Source organism: Melanerpes formicivorus, unplaced genomic scaffold (genome assembly GCF_026170545.1).
Source record: "Melanerpes formicivorus ecotype bairdi unplaced genomic scaffold, bMelFor1.0.p_v2 SCAF_112, whole genome shotgun sequence".
NCBI lineage: Eukaryota > Metazoa > Chordata > Aves > Piciformes > Picidae > Melanerpes > Melanerpes formicivorus.
In genome coordinates, this window is record NW_027142464.1 from 1334875 (window position 1) to 1350563 (window position 15689).

Sequence of the window (15689 nt, forward strand, 5' to 3'; positions counted from 1 at the left end):
GGGCCGGAGGGGCTTCCTGTAAGCGCCGGGGCAGGAAGGAGCCTTGGCTCTCACCGGCAGCTCTCCTGGGGCTCTCCTGGGGCTCTCCTGCCCCTGCCCAGGGCTGGCAAGTTGGCAGAAGGCAGGGCCAGGACCCTGCCGGCCCGCAGCGGAGCGCGGCCGCGGCTGGGCTGAGCGCGGAGCGGTGGTGCCGGCGGCCGCGGGACCCAGCCCCGGGAGCCGCTGGGGACAGCCCAGGGTGGCCGAACACCCACGGGGCAGTGGGGAGAGGCCCTGGGGCGGCCCTGGGGCTTGCCAAGGGCGGGGAGAGATGCCCAAGCCTCCTGACCCTGCTCTCCTCGCAGCTGGCAGTCCCCAGCCCCGGGGGGGTGGGTGGCACAGGGTGGGGGCTCCAGGCGTGCCCCGGGGCAGCTCTGGGGCAGAGATCCAAGCGATGCCACAGCTGCCACCAGCCCCAGTGAGGGCACAGTGCCCAGATCAGCTCCAGCGCTGCAGAGCCCACCTCTGCTTGCCCTCCTGGCACTCCCTGCGTGGCACTGGGGATGCCCTGCAGTGCCAGGGCAGGGGCGAGCCCCCCCACCCCGCCAGCCGCTGGAGGGGGTCCTGGCACGGTGCTGGTGCCAGGGCTGCTGAAGCCCGGCGGGCTCCAGTGCTTTCTAGGAATCAGCTCTTGCCCAAGTGGCGATGCCAAGCGTGGGAGGAAGCTGCCACCCCCAGAGAGCCACATCCGGGCACCCCCTGGGTGCCACCCAGCCCTCGGGGGGGGTGGTGGTGGTGGTGGTGATTGTGCCACAGCGCGGGGGTAAGAGGGCTGGGGGTGGGTGGTGTGCGTGTGTGCTGCTTTGTACTGGGGCTGGGCACCGCTGAGCCGATGCCAACCCATTCCTCCATGCCCCCCACACCCCCCCGTGCCCCCCCTTCGCTCTGTGCCCCCCTCCCCCCCCGCAGGCAGCTGGAGACTCCGGAGCCCAGTGGAAGTTGTTCTTTATTTCCATCTCTCTTAAGGCAAATCTCAAACCCAGCCAAGGGCCGCCCCGGGGCTGCCCCGGCCGCGGCAATAAATACGATACAAAACTCGGTGCCAACCCAGCCCCGGGGGGTGGGGAGCAGCTGGCACCCACCCCCCTCCCCGGGCCAGGCAGCGGGCACGAATAAGTTAAACTGCAATAAATACCTTGGAGTACAGAGGGGAAGTGGCACAGCCCCTGGCACTGAGACCTCCCCCCCCCGGGGAGGCTGCTGCGGCCCCGCGGCACCTCCAGGGCCTCTCCTCCCTCCCCTCCTGGCTAATAAATATCAATTAATGTAATTATGCCTGGGAGAATTAATCCCCCCCGGCACGGGGGGGTGCTGCTCTGGTCCCCCCCTGGCTTGGAGCAGGGCATCCAGGGGATGGGGGCTGGCTGCAGGGGGTGCCCGCAGCTCCTCGATGCCAGCCTAGGGCGAGAGGGGAAAGCAAGGGAGAGGCGGTGCCCAAGGGGGGGGCTGTGCCCGGGGTGGGGGGCTGTGCCCGGGGTGGGGGGCTGTGCCCAGCTCCCAAACCTCCTAGCAGAGATACTCTTTTGTTTAAATATTAAACAAGGCTGATGCTGCCCCCGATGCCACCGCAGGGCTGGGCACCCTGCTCGGGGTGGGGGTGGGGGGCAGGTGTGGGGGTCGGGGGGTCGGGGAGGCGTTCCTCCTCCCCCCCCACCCCGCGCAGATAAATATTAAATAGCCATAAATATTAAATAGGCAGAGAGCTGGCAGCTCCCGGGGGGGGCGCTGCTCAGGGTGGGCCGTCAATAAATAGGGGGCAGTGGTGCCAGGGCCGGGCGTCAGAGGCGGGCGAGGTGCCGCAGTGCCCGGTAGGCTGTCTCCAGGAAGCGCTGGAAGTTGGCCAGGATGAAGAAGCTGCCAACTTGGTGGTGGAAGTGGGAGGAGAAGGTGGGCAGGGGGCTCTGGGCCTCCGTGGGGAATGTCACCGTGGCCAGGCCCAGGTCCTCCATCTGCGGGTGGTCAGAGGCAGCAGATCAGTGCCAGGCACAGAGATGCCCCAAGGGGCTGGCAGCATCCCGGTGGTGCCCCTGTGTGCCCTCCCCAGGGATGCAGACCCCCTGCTCCCGTGTGCCCTCGCCAGCTACCCGAGGTGCTGAACCCATTGCCCCCATGTGCCCTTCTCATCTTGTGCCCACCCTGTGCCCTTCTCCTCTCGCCACATGTGCGGCCCCGGTGCCCCTGTGTGCCCTCCCCCTCCCCAGGGATGCAGACCCCCTGCCCCCGTGTGCCCTCCCCAGCTACCCGAGGTGCTGAACCCATTGCCCCCGTGTGCCCTTCTCATCTTGTGTCCACCCTGTGCCCTTCTCCTCTCCCCACATGTGCGGCCCCGGTGCCCCCTGTGTGCCCTCCCCACTCCCCGTGGCTGCCGACCCTGTGTGTGCCAGACCCTGCCTGTGCCCACCCTGTCCCCCCCCTATCTTTCAGTCCCTCCCTCACCTGCTGCTGGATGTTGGAGGAGAGGTTGGCAGCGTCCAGCTGCAGCGTCTCCACCAGGCTGGCATGGCCGGGCAGCAGCTCCAGGATGGCAGCAAGGGAGCCGTGGTAGACGCGGAGCCCATCGCGGATCTGGCTGAAGCAGGCTTCCTGCGGGCGGGCACAGCGTAGTCAGCTTGGCGCAGCCTGGCCCCCGAGCCGCGGTGGGCTTCGGGCCGCCCCGGGGGGGCGGGGCCGGGGGCGGGCAGCGGGTGGCAGGGGCAGGCTTGGCACTCACCGCCTGGAAGGTGCGGCCGTGGCACTGCTCCAGCGCTGCCTGCGCGATGCCCAGGTGCTGCCGCACCAGCAGCAGCTCCTCCTCCTTGCACAGCTGGAATGTGGCACACTGCGGCGGGGGGCACAGGCTCAGGGGGGCTGCGGGGCCGCTGCCCTCCTCTGCCACCCCAGCCCCGAGCTGCGCCGCCACCCCCAGCCCACCCAGGGGGAGAGGGGGCACGGGCGGGATGCCAGCCGCCCAGATGACAGCAGCCAACCGCGGGGTGGCAGCGGCGGCTGGGGTGTGCCCGGTAGAGGTCCCCACGGGTCACCAAGGGACACGGCCGTGGTCGCAGCTGCCACGGGTGCCCCCAGACCCCACGGGTGCCCCCCAGGCCCCCCACGGGTGTGCCCCCAGGGGCTGAGCAGCGCAGTGGGAGGCTGAAGCAGAGGGAACTCCTCTGGCTCCTGGCCTTGTGCTGCTGATAAGGCTGGGGAGGGGAAGGTCACTTTATCTGCGACCCCACAGCACCCGTGGGCACCGTCCCCCCTCCCCCCCCCGTGGGCACCAGGCACTCACCACCACGCGCTGCAGCGCGGCCACGTCCCCCCTTGATCTTGCGAGTGAACTCCAGGTTCTTGTGCAGGAAGAGTTGGAAGTCCTGGTCCCCGGAGAGCTCTGCCAGCGGTGCCCCGTGCAGTGCCCGCCACGGTGCCCACAGCAGCGTGCCCAGCAGCAGCACCAGCGCTCCTGTGGGGACAGCGGCTCAGTGCCCACCGCGGGGACACCCACTCCGGGGACACCCAGCGCTGGGGGCTGGCCTCAGCGACCGGATGCCCCCCTAAGGGATGACTCTGTGAGGGTGGCACCAACACAGCCTGGGGAAGGGGCAGGGACCCTCGGGACGGGGGGAGGGAGACTGTGCGCTGCCCGCGTCCCACCGGCAGCAGGGTGCCAGGGCCGGGGGCAGCGGGTGCCACAGGTGGGTGCTGGGGGTGGCACTGGGAGGGTACTCACGGGTGAGGCAGGACATGGTCGGCGTCTCCAGCTCCCGGCAAGCGCGGCCCGGCACGGCCCGGCTCGGCTCCCTCCTGCCCCGGCTCTGGGGCGGCCTCATCGATCAGGGCATTTATAGCGGCCGCGGGGTTCTCACCGATGTGGCAACCCCCCCCCGATTGCTTCATTGTCTTAATCACCACCCTGCAAGCCCCGGGGCGCTCCGGCCGCTGCCCACTCCCCGCTGCCCACGGGGCTTTCCCGGGGCCGGCAGCCCCTTGGTGTGGCCCTGGATGCCCAGCAGAGCCCTGGTACTGCAGCGGGTGCTGAGTCGCTGCTGCTGGTGACTCATTAACCCACTCGCTGGCTGGTGCCCAGGGTCATCCGTGGGGGACTGGGCAAGGGCACTGTGGCATTTCACGGGCGGTGTCCCTCTGGCACCGCTGCCATCCCCAGCCCCTGTGGGCATCTCCTGTGCCAGCTGCCCGAGCCCCTCAGCCCAGCGTCCGGGCAGGCACCACCTGGGTGACCTCCAGCCTGGTGAGATCAGCTGGAGGTGGCCTGGGTGAGAGCCTCTCCTGGCACCTGCCCAGGGCCACAGCTTCCTGGCTCAGCACCGTGGGGCCAGATCCTGCCCTTGCTGGGTGCCACAGGGCCAGGTCATGCCCAGCATCCCTGTATGAGGTGCTGAGCACCTGGCAGCATCGGGGACCTGATCCCCACCTTGGCAAGGTGCCATCCATCCTCCCTCCCCCTGGCAAGGCACCATCCCCACCTGGCCCTTCGGGGAAGCGTCTGCCAGGGCAGCCCCAGGCATGGGGCCGGCTGCTCCCTGCCCCCCCCGCGGCCCCGGCGCTGCCGCTGGGAATGTTGGCTGCGGCTGCTTCCCGCAAGCACTTCCAGGAGGCTCTCTCGGGCCGGTGCCAGCTGGGTCAGCTCCTGCCCGGCACGGGGCTGGCCGCGGCACAGGAGGTGCCAGCTTGACCCACGGCCCCCGGCGCTGGGAGGGGAGCAGGCAGGGGGACCCCGGGGGTGGTGCTCAGCCAGGGGTCTCGCTGCACTATTGACCCCTGGGGTCCAGCACCGTCCCCCTGCGGGCCCTGGGCACAAGGACGGGCACAGGGGTGGGCAGAAGGATGGGCACAGGGATGGGCACAAGGATGGGCACAGGGATGGGCAGAAGGATGGGCACAGGGACGGGCACAAGGATGGGCACAGGGATGGGCACAGGGACGGGCACAGGGGTGGGCAGAAGGATGGGCACAGGGATGGGCACAGGGACTGGCACAGGGACGGGCACAGGGACGGGCACAGGGGTGGGCACAGGGGTGGGCAGAGGGACAGGCAGAGGGGTGGGCAGAGGGACGGGCACAGAGACCGGCACAGGGACGGGCACAGGGACGGGCACAGAGGCAGGCACAGGGATGGGCACAAGGATGGTCACAGGGATGGTCACAGGGGTGGGCACAGGGGTGGGCACAGAGATGGGCACAGGGACGGGCACAGGGACTGGCACAGGAATGGGCACAGGGATGGGCACAGGGACGGGCACAAGGATGGGCACAGGGGTGGGCACGGGGTGGGCACAGGGGTGGGCACAGGGACGGGCACAGGGACAGGCACAGGGACGGGAACGGGCACAGGGAGGGGCACAGGGATGGGCACAGGGGTGGGCACAGGGCCCCCCCCAGCCTCGCACACCGCAGCAGGGCAGACCCAGGAGCCAGCGGGGTGCAGCCTGTGGGGTACCAGCAGCCTGTGGGGTACCAGCAGCAAGCCCCAGGAGCTGCTCCCCCTCGCCCTGGGGTAGGGAACCCTGCAGGCAGCGGAGGCCAAGCCCTGAGCAGCGCAGGGCCAGGCCCAGCACCAGGCAGCTGTTAACCCTGAAGCCTAACGATGGCCTCATTGCCCCAGCCCCTGGGGGCGCCCAGGGCTCTGCTCCCAGCCCGGCTGAAGGTCCTTGGCAGCGGACCGTGGGACCCCCACTACCCCCCTGGTGCCCTCCCCGAGCGGGTGGGCAGGGAGGGGGCAGGGAGGGGGCAGGTCCGAGCTGCCCGGCTCCCCGAGGGCAGCTGCTGCCACCTCAGCGCTTGGTGCTTTCTAGAGTTGGGGGGGGGGGGAGGTGAATCAGCGCCCCGGCCCCTGCCGGCTTTCCAAGGAAGGAAGTGGTGACCGGAGCCGAAACCTCGTGGCTGCGGGGTGGGGGCGGTGGGGCCGGCCCAGCACAACCCCCCCGCCCCGGGCGCTGGAGCTGCCCAGCCTGGCCCCCGGGAGCCGCCCCGGGCCCCCACCCGCTGCGGTTGTGCCTCGTGGGCATCCTTCCCCTGCACGAGGCGCGAGTGGGCGCCCCCAGACCCCTCCCGGCAGCTGGGGGGGGTGGAGGTGGGGGGGTCCCCAGCGCCGGATCCAGCCCCCCCGGGGCTCGGCTGCGCTTTCCCCTTCCCTGCTCCACGCCCCTGGAGCGCGGCCAGGCCGTGGCTGCCGGCATGGGGCAGCCCCACACTTGACCCCCGGCCCCCGCCCCCCCCCCCAGCCCCACGCTGCCCTGCCGGGGGATTCCCACATTGCCCCAGAGAAGGCTCCCAGCTGCTCCCAGCTGCCGGCAGGACCCCCCGGGCTGGCATCAGAGCTGCTGCCCTCCCCTGCTGCCCCCCAGCCCTCCCCTTCTGCCCCTCAGCCCTCCCCTGCTGCCCCCCAGCCCTCCCCTGCTGCCCCTCAGCCCTCCCCTGCTGCCCCCCAGCCCTCCCCTGCTGCCCCCCAGCCCTCCCCTGCTGCCCCCCAGCCCTCCCCTGCTGCCCCTCAGCCCTCCCCTGCTGCCCCCCAGCCCTCCCCTTCTGCCCCTCAGCCCTCCCCTGCCGCCCCCCAGCCCTCCCCTGCCGGCCCTCAGCCCTCCACTGCTGCCCCCCAGCCCTCCCCCGCTGCCCCCAGAGCCAGTCCCAGCCCCCCTGAGCTCTCAGCCCCCCGAGCCCCCAGAGCCATCCCCAGCCCCCCTGAGCTCTCAGCCCCCCAAGCCCCCAGAGCCAGCCCCAGCCCCCCTGAGCCCCCAGAGCCATCCCAGCCCCCCTGAGCTCTCAGCCCCCCAAGCCCCCAGAGCCAGGTTGGTGTTTTTCCAACTTTTTATTTTAAAAGTCATAATTGAAGCTTAACAAAATTTGACCCCATTATTGTTGTGAGAGCTGGGGGGGGGGGACACACCCTGCAGAGCTGAGCTCCTCTCTTCTTTCCCCCCCCCCACCCCACCCCCAAACCTCTCCTGGCCCTGCTTCCCCCAGGCCCTGGGGCTCCTCAGCTGGGCTCAGCCAGCCCTGACCACAAAACGACCTTAAAAGAATGGTGGTTGGAGGGGGGGGGGGGGGGAAAGGGGAGGAAAAAGAGGTTCCCACCACGGGGGGAGGGGGCCAGGAGAGTGGGGCAGGGGGCTGCAGGCCCAGGGAACATTTCCCCCCCCCCCCCCCCCAAATGTCTCCCTCTCCCACAGGACAGACATGCAGGCATTTATAAAAGAAAGGTAGAGAGAGGCTGGGGGAGGCCAGGGCTGGGCTGGGGGAGGCCAGGGCTGGGCTGGGGGAGGATTCCCCTCCCCCCCACCCCCAGGCAGGACCTTCCCTAAGGACAAATAAAAAACGGTGGAGGCAGGCCAGGGGCTCAGGGGAAGCCATCATCATCATCCTCTGCCATCTCCTTGGCGAACTCCAGGTCCTGCTGCTCGCGCTCCCGGCGCTCCTGAGGGCAGAGGCAAGGGGCTGCAGGGGGGCAGGGGGCACCAGAGGGGCTGCAGGGGGGCAGCAGGGGGGCTCTGTGCCCTGGTGCAGTAGGAGGTGTCTCCACCCCTGGCCCAGGGTTGGGACAAGATGACCTTCAAGCTCCCTTCCAACCCCAACCCTTCTGTGGCTCCCTGCCCTCCCTCCAGGCTCTGGAGCTCCCTCAGCTCTCAGTTCCCAGCCCTCAGCTCTCTCAGATCCCTCAGCTCCCAGATCCCAACTCTCAGCTCCCAGCTCCCTCAGCTCCCAGCTCTCCCAGCTCCCACCTCTCCCGGCTCCCACCTCTCCCAGCTCCCACCTCTCCCGGCTCCCACCTCTCCCAGCTCCCACCTCTCCCAGCTCCCACCTCTCCCAGCTCTTTCAGCTCTCAGCTCCCAGCTCTCCCAGCTCCCACCTCTCCCAGCTCCCACCTCTCCCAGCTCCCAGCTCACTCAGCTCTCCCAGCCCTCCCAGCTCTCAGCTCCCAGCTCTCCCAGCTCCCAGCTCTCCCAGCTCTCCCAGCCCTCCCAGCTCTCAGCTCCCAGCTCTCCCAGCTCTCAGCTCCCAGCTCTCTCAGCTCTCCCAGCCCTCCCAGCTCTCAGCTCCCAGCTCTCTCAGCTCTCAGCTCCCTCAGCTCTCCCAGCTCCCTCAGCTCCCAACTACCAGCTCCCTCAGCTCTCAGCTCCCAGCTCTCCCAACTCTCCCAGCTCCCAGCTCTCTCAGCTCCCAGCTCTCTGCTCCCAGCTCCCTCAGCTCCCAGCTCTCTCAGCTCCCTCAGCTCCCAGCTCTCTCAGCTCCCAGCTCTCCCAGCTCCCAGCTCCCAGCTCTCCCAGCTCCCTCAGCTCCCAGCTCTCCCAGCTCCCTCAGCTCCCAGCTCCCAGCTCTCCCAGCTCTCTCAGCTCCCAGCTCCCTCAGCTCCCAGCTCCCAGCTCTCCCAGCTCCCTCAGCTCCCAGCTCTCTCAGCTCCCAGCTCCCTCAGCTCCCAGCTCCCAGCTCTCTCAGCTCCCAGCTCTCAGCTCCCAGCTCTCCGCTCCCAGCCCTCCCAGCTCTCAGCTCTCCCAGCTCTCACCTCTGCAGACTCCAAGTCCTTGTTGTAAGATTTGGGTGGGAACCTCATGGCCTGGGGAAGACAGAAGGGGAAAGTAAGAAGGGAGAGGAAGAGCTGAGGGCGGGGAGGGGGAGGAGCCGAGAGGGCGGGGCGAGGAGGAGGAGCCGAGAGGGCGGGGCGAGGAGGAGGAGCCGAGAGGGCGGGGCGGGGCGGAGGAGCCGAGAGGGCGGGGCGGGGCGGAGGAGCCGAGAGGGCGGGGCAGGGCGGGGAGGTGCCGAGAGGGCGGGGCAGGGCGGGGAGGTGCCGAGAGGGCGGGGCGGGGCGGGGAGGTGCCGAGAGGGCGGGGCAGGGCGGGGAGGTGCCGAGAGGGCGGGGCAGGGCGGGGAGGTGCCGAGAGGGCGGGGCGGCCGCTGGCCTCACCTTGACTGACATGTTGTGGATGTCGAGGCAGAAGGAGATGCGCTGGTGGAAGGCCAGCTGGGGCTCCCGGGTGGAGTAGATGTCAATCATCTCCTTGGACTGGACGTAGCCTTTCTCGTGGTTGATGCTGGCCTCGATCACTCCGTCCCTGATGGCCTGCAAGCCCCAGGCTGCAGGCTCAGGGCAGCCCCTGCCTGCCCGGGGTACCCCCTGCCTGCCCAGGGTACCCCCTGCCTGCCCAGGGTACCCCCTGCCTGCCCGGGCCGGGGGCAGCGAGCGCCTGGCCGCTGCGGCTCGGCTCAGCACCCAGGAAGGGAACCTGGGGCTGGGTGAGTGCTCCCCTCCTGGGGGGCAGCAGCTGGGAGCAGGGCCAGGCTGGCAGGAGGGGAGCAGGGGGCTGGGTGCTGCCCAGCAGCTGACCTCAAGTCCCTTCCCAACCTCCGAGACCGCGCCTGCGGGGAGGTGGCCGAACCCCCCCCAGCCCCGGAGGGCTTTCAAAGCTGCAGAGGGCCAGGGCTTGGCCCCTGCCCTGGGGAGGGTGGGAGGAGGAGGGTTGGGCTGGAGGGGCTGGGAGGGCTCTGGCAGCTGCAGTGGCCCCAGGAGCTACCTTGGCCACGATGAACTCTGCGTCCTCAGGGCTGTCCAGCTGCAGCTTCTGGGCGATGTCGGCCAGGGAGATGCGGGAGTAGGAGAGGCTGATCATGCGCACACCTGGGGGGCAGCAGCAGTGTGCAGCCCCCCGGGACAGGCAGCCCTGGGCCTGCCCAGCCCCTGGGGCTGGCTGTGGGGGGGGTCCCCAGGCAGTGGCAGGCTCCCACCTGTCTTGATGACGTTGTGCCTCAGGCGGATGATCAGGGTGTAGGTGCCGTCCGCCTGGAACTTGTCCCCAAACTGATCCAGGACTTGGTTGAACTTGGCCAGGTTGCCAGTCCTGACAGCTGCGGGGGGCAAGCGTCCCTCAGCCCTGCTGCAGCTCCCAGCAGCACACTGGGGAAGCCAGTGGGGGCAGGGCTGAGCCCCAGGGCGCCTCCTGGGAGCTGCCTCCTCCCCACGCAGAGCCTGCAGCTGAGTCCCACCAAGGGAGAGGAAAAACCTCCCCGGGGGCGTTCAGGGCCAGGCTGGATGGGGCCTGGAGCAGCCTGGGCTGGGGGGAGGGGGCCCTGCCCACGGCTGAGTGTGAAGGTCCCTTCCAAGCCAGTCTCTGAATGGATCCATGACACAGGATCACAGGATCACTTAGGTTGGAAAGGACCTCGAGGATCATCGAGTCCAACACAGACCCCATGCCTAGACCATGGCACCAAGTGCCACATCCAATCTCCTCTTGAACACCTCCAGGGATGGGGACTCCACCACCTCCCTGGGCAGCACATCCCAATGATGAACGACTCTCAGTGAAGAACTTCCTCCTCACCTCGAGTCTGAACCTCCCCTGGCACAGCTTGAGACTGTGTCCCCTTGTTCTGGTGCTGGGTGCCTGGGAGAAGAGGCCAACCCCTTCCTGGCTACAACCACCCCTCAGGTAGTTGTAGAGGGCAATGAGGTCTCCCCTGAGCCTCCTCTTCTCCAGGCTAAACAACCCCAGCTCCCTCAGCCTCTCCTCACAGGGCTGTGCTCAAGGCCTCTCCCCAGCCTTGTTGCCCTTCTCTGGACACCTTCAAGTCTCTCAATGTCCTTCTTAAACTGAGGGGCCCAGAGCTGGACACAGGACTCAAGGTGCAGCCTAACCAAAGCAGAGTCCAGGGGCACTATGACCTCCCTGCTCCTGCTGGCCACACTATTCCTAATGCAGGCCAGGATGCCATTGGCCCTCCTGGCCACCTGGGCACACTGCTGGCTCATATTCAGGTGGCTGTCGATCAGCACACCCAGGTCCCTCTCTGTTTGGGAGTTCTCAGCCACTCTGACCCCAGCCTGTAGCTCTGCATGGGATTGCCGTAGCCAAAGTGCAGCCCCTGGCACTTGGACTTGTTGAATGCCATCCCATTGGCCTCTGCCCATCTGTCCAGTCTGTCAAGGTCCCTCTGCAGAGCCTTTCTGCCCTCTAACTGACCAACATCTGCTCCTAACTTGCTGTCATCTGCAAACTTGCTGATGACTGACTCGACCCCTTCATCCAGATCATCAATGAAGATGTTGAAGAGCACAGGGCCCAGCACTGCTCCCTGGGGCACACCACTGGTGCCTGGCTGCCAGCTGGCTGTGGCACCATTCACCACCACTCTCTGGGCTCAGCCTCCAGCCAGTTCCTAACCCAGCTCAGAGAGCTGCTGTCCCAGCCAGGGGCTGACAGCTTAGCCAGCAGTTTGCTGTGGGGGACAGTGTCAAAGGCCTTGCTGCAGTCCAGGCAGACCACATCCACAGCCTGCCCCACAGCCACCAGGCAGTCACCTGATCATAGAAGGAGATCAGGTTGGTCAGGCAGGACCTGCCCCTCCTAAATCCATGCTGGCTGGGCCTGAGCCCTTGGCCATCCTTCAGGTGCGCAGCGATTGCCCCCAGGATAATCTGCTCCATCACTTGCCCTGGCACTGAGGTCAGGCTGACACAAACCCCCCCCCACCCAGTGGTGCCCTGCAGCAGGGGGTGCTGGGCAGGGGCAGGCTCCTACCCTGGGTCAGGAGGAAGTAGGGCATCAGGGAGCGCTTGAGCGAGGGCTGCCGGAACTGCAGCCGGTCCGGGATCTCCCCCAGCAGCAGCTCCACCACGATCAGCAGCTTGTGCACCTGGGGAGGAAAGGGAGCCCCCAGTGAGCCCCAGTGCCCAGCAGCTTCCCTGGGGGGGGGCACCCAAGCCCCCAGGCTGCCCCTGCTCACCGTCTGCTTGAAGCCAACGGCGGTGTGCTGCGGGGCCTTGCGCAGGGCGTTGGTCATGGTCCGGCGCGCCTCGGAGTACTCCAGCTGGATGGCCTTGATGCGCCCTGTGCTCACAGAGTGGGGGGGCAGGCAGAAGGTGGCTGAACCCCACCAGGCCAAGCCTCCCTGGGGCCTTCAAATCCTGCCTGCAGGGCCTGCCAGGGGCTGCCTGCAGCCCCGGAGCGCCGCGCCGCGCCGCCGGCGCTCACCTGTGTAGTAGAGGTACCGAGCCCACTCGTTGTTGTTGGCCTGCTCAGGGAACACAGACTTGGAGACCAGCTTCTCTGCTTGGTCATAGAGGTTGTAGTGCAGGTAGTTCCTGAGCAGCAGGTTCAGGAGGGTGGCCTGGCCGTCGGCGTCGTGCCGCAGCGTGGCCGTGCGGAGCCGGGCGTGCAGGAAGCTGCCGGGGAGGGAGAGAGGCAGGGGGAGGGCTGCAGCAGGAGCAGCCTGGCCAGCAGGGCCAGGGAGGGGATTCTGCCCCTCTGCTCTGCTGGGACCACAGCTGCAGTGCTGCATCCAGGTCTGGAGCCTCTGTGCCAGGAAGGGTCTGGAGGTGTCCAGAGAAGGGCCAGGAGGAGGAGCAGAGGGCTGGAGCTGCTCTGGGGACAGCCTGGGGGAGTTGGGGCTGTGCAGGCTGGAGAAGAGAAGGCTGCCAGGAGACCTTCTGGTGGCCTTGCAGGATCTGCAGGGGGCTGCAGGAAAGCTGGGGAGGGACTTTTGAGGGGGTCAGGGAGTGATAAGACTGGGGGAGAATGGAGCCAGGAGCCAAGCTAGAAGTGGGGAGATTGAGATTGGCTGTGAGGAAGAAGTTGTTGCCCAGGAGGGTGGTGAGAGCCTGGCCCAGGCTGCCCAGGGAGGTGGTGGAAGCCTCCTGCCTGGAGGTGTTTGCAGCCAGGCTGGAGGTGGCTGTGAGCAACCTGCTGTGGTGTGAGGTGTCCCTGCCCACGGCAGGGGGGTTGGGGCTGGCTGAGCCTTGGGGTCCCTACCAACCCTGACAATTCTATGACAGCACATCAGGGAGGAGGAGGAGAGGGCCTGCCCTGCCTGCTGGGGCACACACAGGGCCAAGCTGAGGGAGAGCCCAGGAGCCAGGGCCCAGCCTACCTCCGGACCACGTCGAGCTTGTTGAGGAACTCGTAGACGCGGGAGTGGTAGTAGTAACACTTGGCCACCACCAGGTCGAGGGCCCGGCGGTTCTGGGAGCTGATCTTCTGCATCAGGTCGTCAGAGACTTTCTGAGCCTGCCAGAGGGGCAAAAAGGGTCAGAGCAGAGGAGGAAACTGCTGCCCAGCAAGGGCAGAGAGGCTGCCCACAGCCTCTCAGCAAGGGGAGGCCACGAGGCCGCAGGTCCCCAGCGCCCAGCCTGGGGCAGGAGCAGCAGGTGGAGAGCTCAGCTGGCAGCTCAGGGCACCTCACCTCGGGGTACCGCTTGCTGTTCATCAGGTAGATGACCAGGAGCAGCTGCAGGTAGGTCTCCACCTCTGGCAGGAGTGGAGCTGAGGCTGCCTTCCCCGTCCGGGGGCGAAACTGCAGCTCAGCTTCTGTGTCCATGGCCTGGGGGGTGAGAGAGATGTGCTGGAGCCCCCCCCCCAGTGCTCTTCAGCTTGGCCCCAGCCACACCTCTGCTTGAGGTGTGACAACAGTCCCAGGGGAGGCCAGGGACAAGCAGAGTCCCTCAGGGATCAGTCCTGGGCCCAGGCTTGTTCAACATCCCTGTGGGTGCCATGGACAGTGGCACTGAGTGCAGCCTCAGCAGGTTTGCTGATGACACCAAGCTGTGTGGGGCAGCAGACAGCTGGAGGGAAGGGATCCATCCAGAGGGAGCTGGGCAGGCTGGAGAGATGGGCACAAGCCAACCTCAGGAGGTTCAACCAGACCAAGGGCAGGGTCCTGCAGCTGGGTCGAGGCAATCCCAGGCACAAATCCAGGCTGGAAAGCAGCCCTGAGGAGAGAGCCTTGGGGGTGCTGGGGGAGGAGAAGCTCAGCAGGAGCTCTCAGTGTGCACTTGCAGCCCTCAAAGCCAATCAGATCCTGGGCTGCAGCAGGAGAAGTGTGGCCAGCAGGGCAAGGGAGGTGATCCTCCCCCTCTACTCAGCCCTGGGGAGACCCCACCTGGAGTCCTGCCTCTAGTTCTGGAGCCCCTATGACAAGAGGGATGTGGAGGTGCTGGAAGGTGTCCAGAGCAGGGCCACAAGGATGATCAGAGGGCTGGAGCTGCTCTGCTGTGAGGACAGACTGAAGGAGTTGGGGCTGTTCAGTCTGGAGAAGAGAAGGCTCCCAGGTGACCTAATTGCGGCCTTCCAGTATCTGCAGGGGGCTACAGGAAGGCTGGGGAGGGACTGCTCAGGATCTCAGGCAGTGATAGGACTAGGGGGAATGGAATGAAGCTGGAGGTGGGGAGATTGAGGAGGAAGTTCTTCCCCATGAGAGTGGTGAAGCCCTGGAATGGGTTGTCCAGGGAGGTGGTTGGGGCCCTGTCCCTGGGGGGTGTTTAAGCCCAGGCTGGCTGAGGCTCTGGCCAGGCTGATCTAGTGTGGGGTGTCCCTGCCCATGGCAGGGGGGTTGGAACTAGCTGATCCTTGTGGTCCCTTCCAACCCTGAATGAATCTATGAAACTATGAAACAGAGCCAGCCCAGGCTGCTGGCACTGCAGGTCCCCCCCCCTGCACACAGCCTCTGAGCAGCTTGGCTGCCCCCCAGCCCCTGCTGCAGGGCAGCGCCCCGGAGGCTCCCCGGGGCAGGAGAAGGGAAGAGTCCCCTGGGCCGCTGGGGCCAGCCCTGCCGACCCTCCTTGTCTCCGTACCTCCTCCAGGAAGGCCAGGAGGAAGTCCCTCAGGGCGGTGTTGGAGGTGAAGAAGCCATTGATGGCCTTGTGCAGCACGTTGGAGTTGAGGCGGCGCGAGGTGGAGGGCAGCGCCCGCAGCGCCCGCAGCACGTAGCGAGGCTCCTTCCCCGCCACGGCCTTCTCCAGCTGCTTGACGTGCTCCTTGATGTCTGCAGCAGCACAGGGCCGTGTGCCATCAATCAGCAGCTGCCTCCCCGCAGGCAGCACGGCCACGGCCGCGGCCGCTGGGACCCCTCCAGCCGCCCCTCCTGCGGCGCTCGGGGAGCTGTGTCCTAAGTGCCCTGCCCCGAGGAAGGGGCTGGAGGAAACCCCCTCCCCAGAGGTCACTTCCTCCTGTGCAGCGCCCACCACAGCGTGTCCGCAGCTCCCCCTGCCCCCCACGGGGACCCTCCAGAGGCTGCCCCAAAAGGCGCAGCTGGCAACCTGCCTTCTCTCAAAGCGAGCCTCAGCTCCCCCCCTTCCAGTATTCCCCCCCCCAACAGGCAGCTCCATACTGCTCTTTCTCTACAGAGACACCCACCCCCCCCCCCCCGCCGGGGCTCACTGGACTCCCCTCTTCCTCCCCTCTTCCCCCAGACCCTTTCCTACAGAGACCTTTCCCAGAACCCCCCCCACCCCGGCCCGGTCTGGGTCCCGCTCTCCGCCATGAGCCCTCAGCAGATCCTCGCCCCCTCCCGCCCCAGAGACCCTCCTCTCCGGGCTCCCTCATCTCCCACCTCCACCCCAAGACCCCTCCCCGCTACCTCCCACGGCAGGGACCCCTCTCCGGTGCCCTCCCATTCCCTTCAACCCGCCCCCCCCCCCCCCTTCACCTTCCAACGTGATGGCGTCGAGCTCTCTCTGCGGCTGCTTTTCCCCAGCCGTTTCCGCGGCCGCCGCCGTCGTCGTCGCCGCCGCCTCCTCCTGCATCTCCACGTCGGGAGGTGCCGGCGGCGGCCCCTCGGGGGGGGCCTTGGCCTTGTCGCCGCGGCGGCGGGAGGCGCCCTCCTGCTTCATGGCCGGGGCGCGCCGGGCCGGCCGTGACACTGCAACAACCGCGGGGCACGCCGGGAGCCCA

The 15689-nt window shown here is 67.7% G+C and overlaps 2 protein-coding genes across 2 annotated transcripts; both read right to left on the reverse strand.

Annotated features, from left to right (window-relative positions):
- Window positions 1–972: 972 nt before the first annotated feature.
- On the reverse strand, window positions 973–4270 carry CSF3 (colony stimulating factor 3). The gene is given in 6 exon segments (XM_068167009.1): window positions 973–1988; window positions 2476–2622; window positions 2750–2857; window positions 3308–3337; window positions 3339–3478; window positions 3746–4270. Coding segments are annotated over 6 exon segments (696 nt in total). The 5' UTR covers window positions 3846–4270; the 3' UTR covers window positions 973–1817.
- A 2556-nt stretch (window positions 4271–6826) lies between these two features.
- Window positions 6827–15678, reverse strand: PSMD3 (proteasome 26S subunit, non-ATPase 3). Its single transcript, XM_068166976.1, has 12 exons — window positions 15445–15678; window positions 14591–14781; window positions 13204–13341; window positions 12892–13028; window positions 11997–12187; window positions 11749–11852; window positions 11544–11658; window positions 9751–9870; window positions 9540–9643; window positions 8933–9088; window positions 8534–8584; window positions 6827–7447 (listed from the first exon to the last, which is right to left on the reverse strand). Exons 1-12 carry the CDS (start codon window positions 15626–15628, stop codon window positions 7370–7372), a joined length of 1569 nt encoding a protein of 522 aa, XP_068023077.1. The 5' UTR covers window positions 15629–15678; the 3' UTR covers window positions 6827–7369.
- Window positions 15679–15689: the final 11 nt, after the last annotated feature.

What these genes read in the sequence shown, in the direction of transcription:
- PSMD3 (XM_068166976.1), bottom strand. Translation starts at nt 15,628, where the DNA reads ATGAAGCAGGAGGGCGCCTCCCGCCGCCGCGGCGACAAGGCCAAGGCC. An exon ending in TCCTGGCCTTCCTGGAGGAG is followed by an intron (nt 13,342 to 14,590) that starts GTACGGAGACAA and finishes CTCACCCCCCAG; the next exon opens with GCCATGGACACAGAAGCTGA. An exon ending in AAGCTCGACGTGGTCCGGAG is followed by an intron (nt 12,188 to 12,891) that starts GTAGGCTGGGCC and finishes CCTCCCCGGCAG; the next exon opens with CTTCCTGCACGCCCGGCTCC.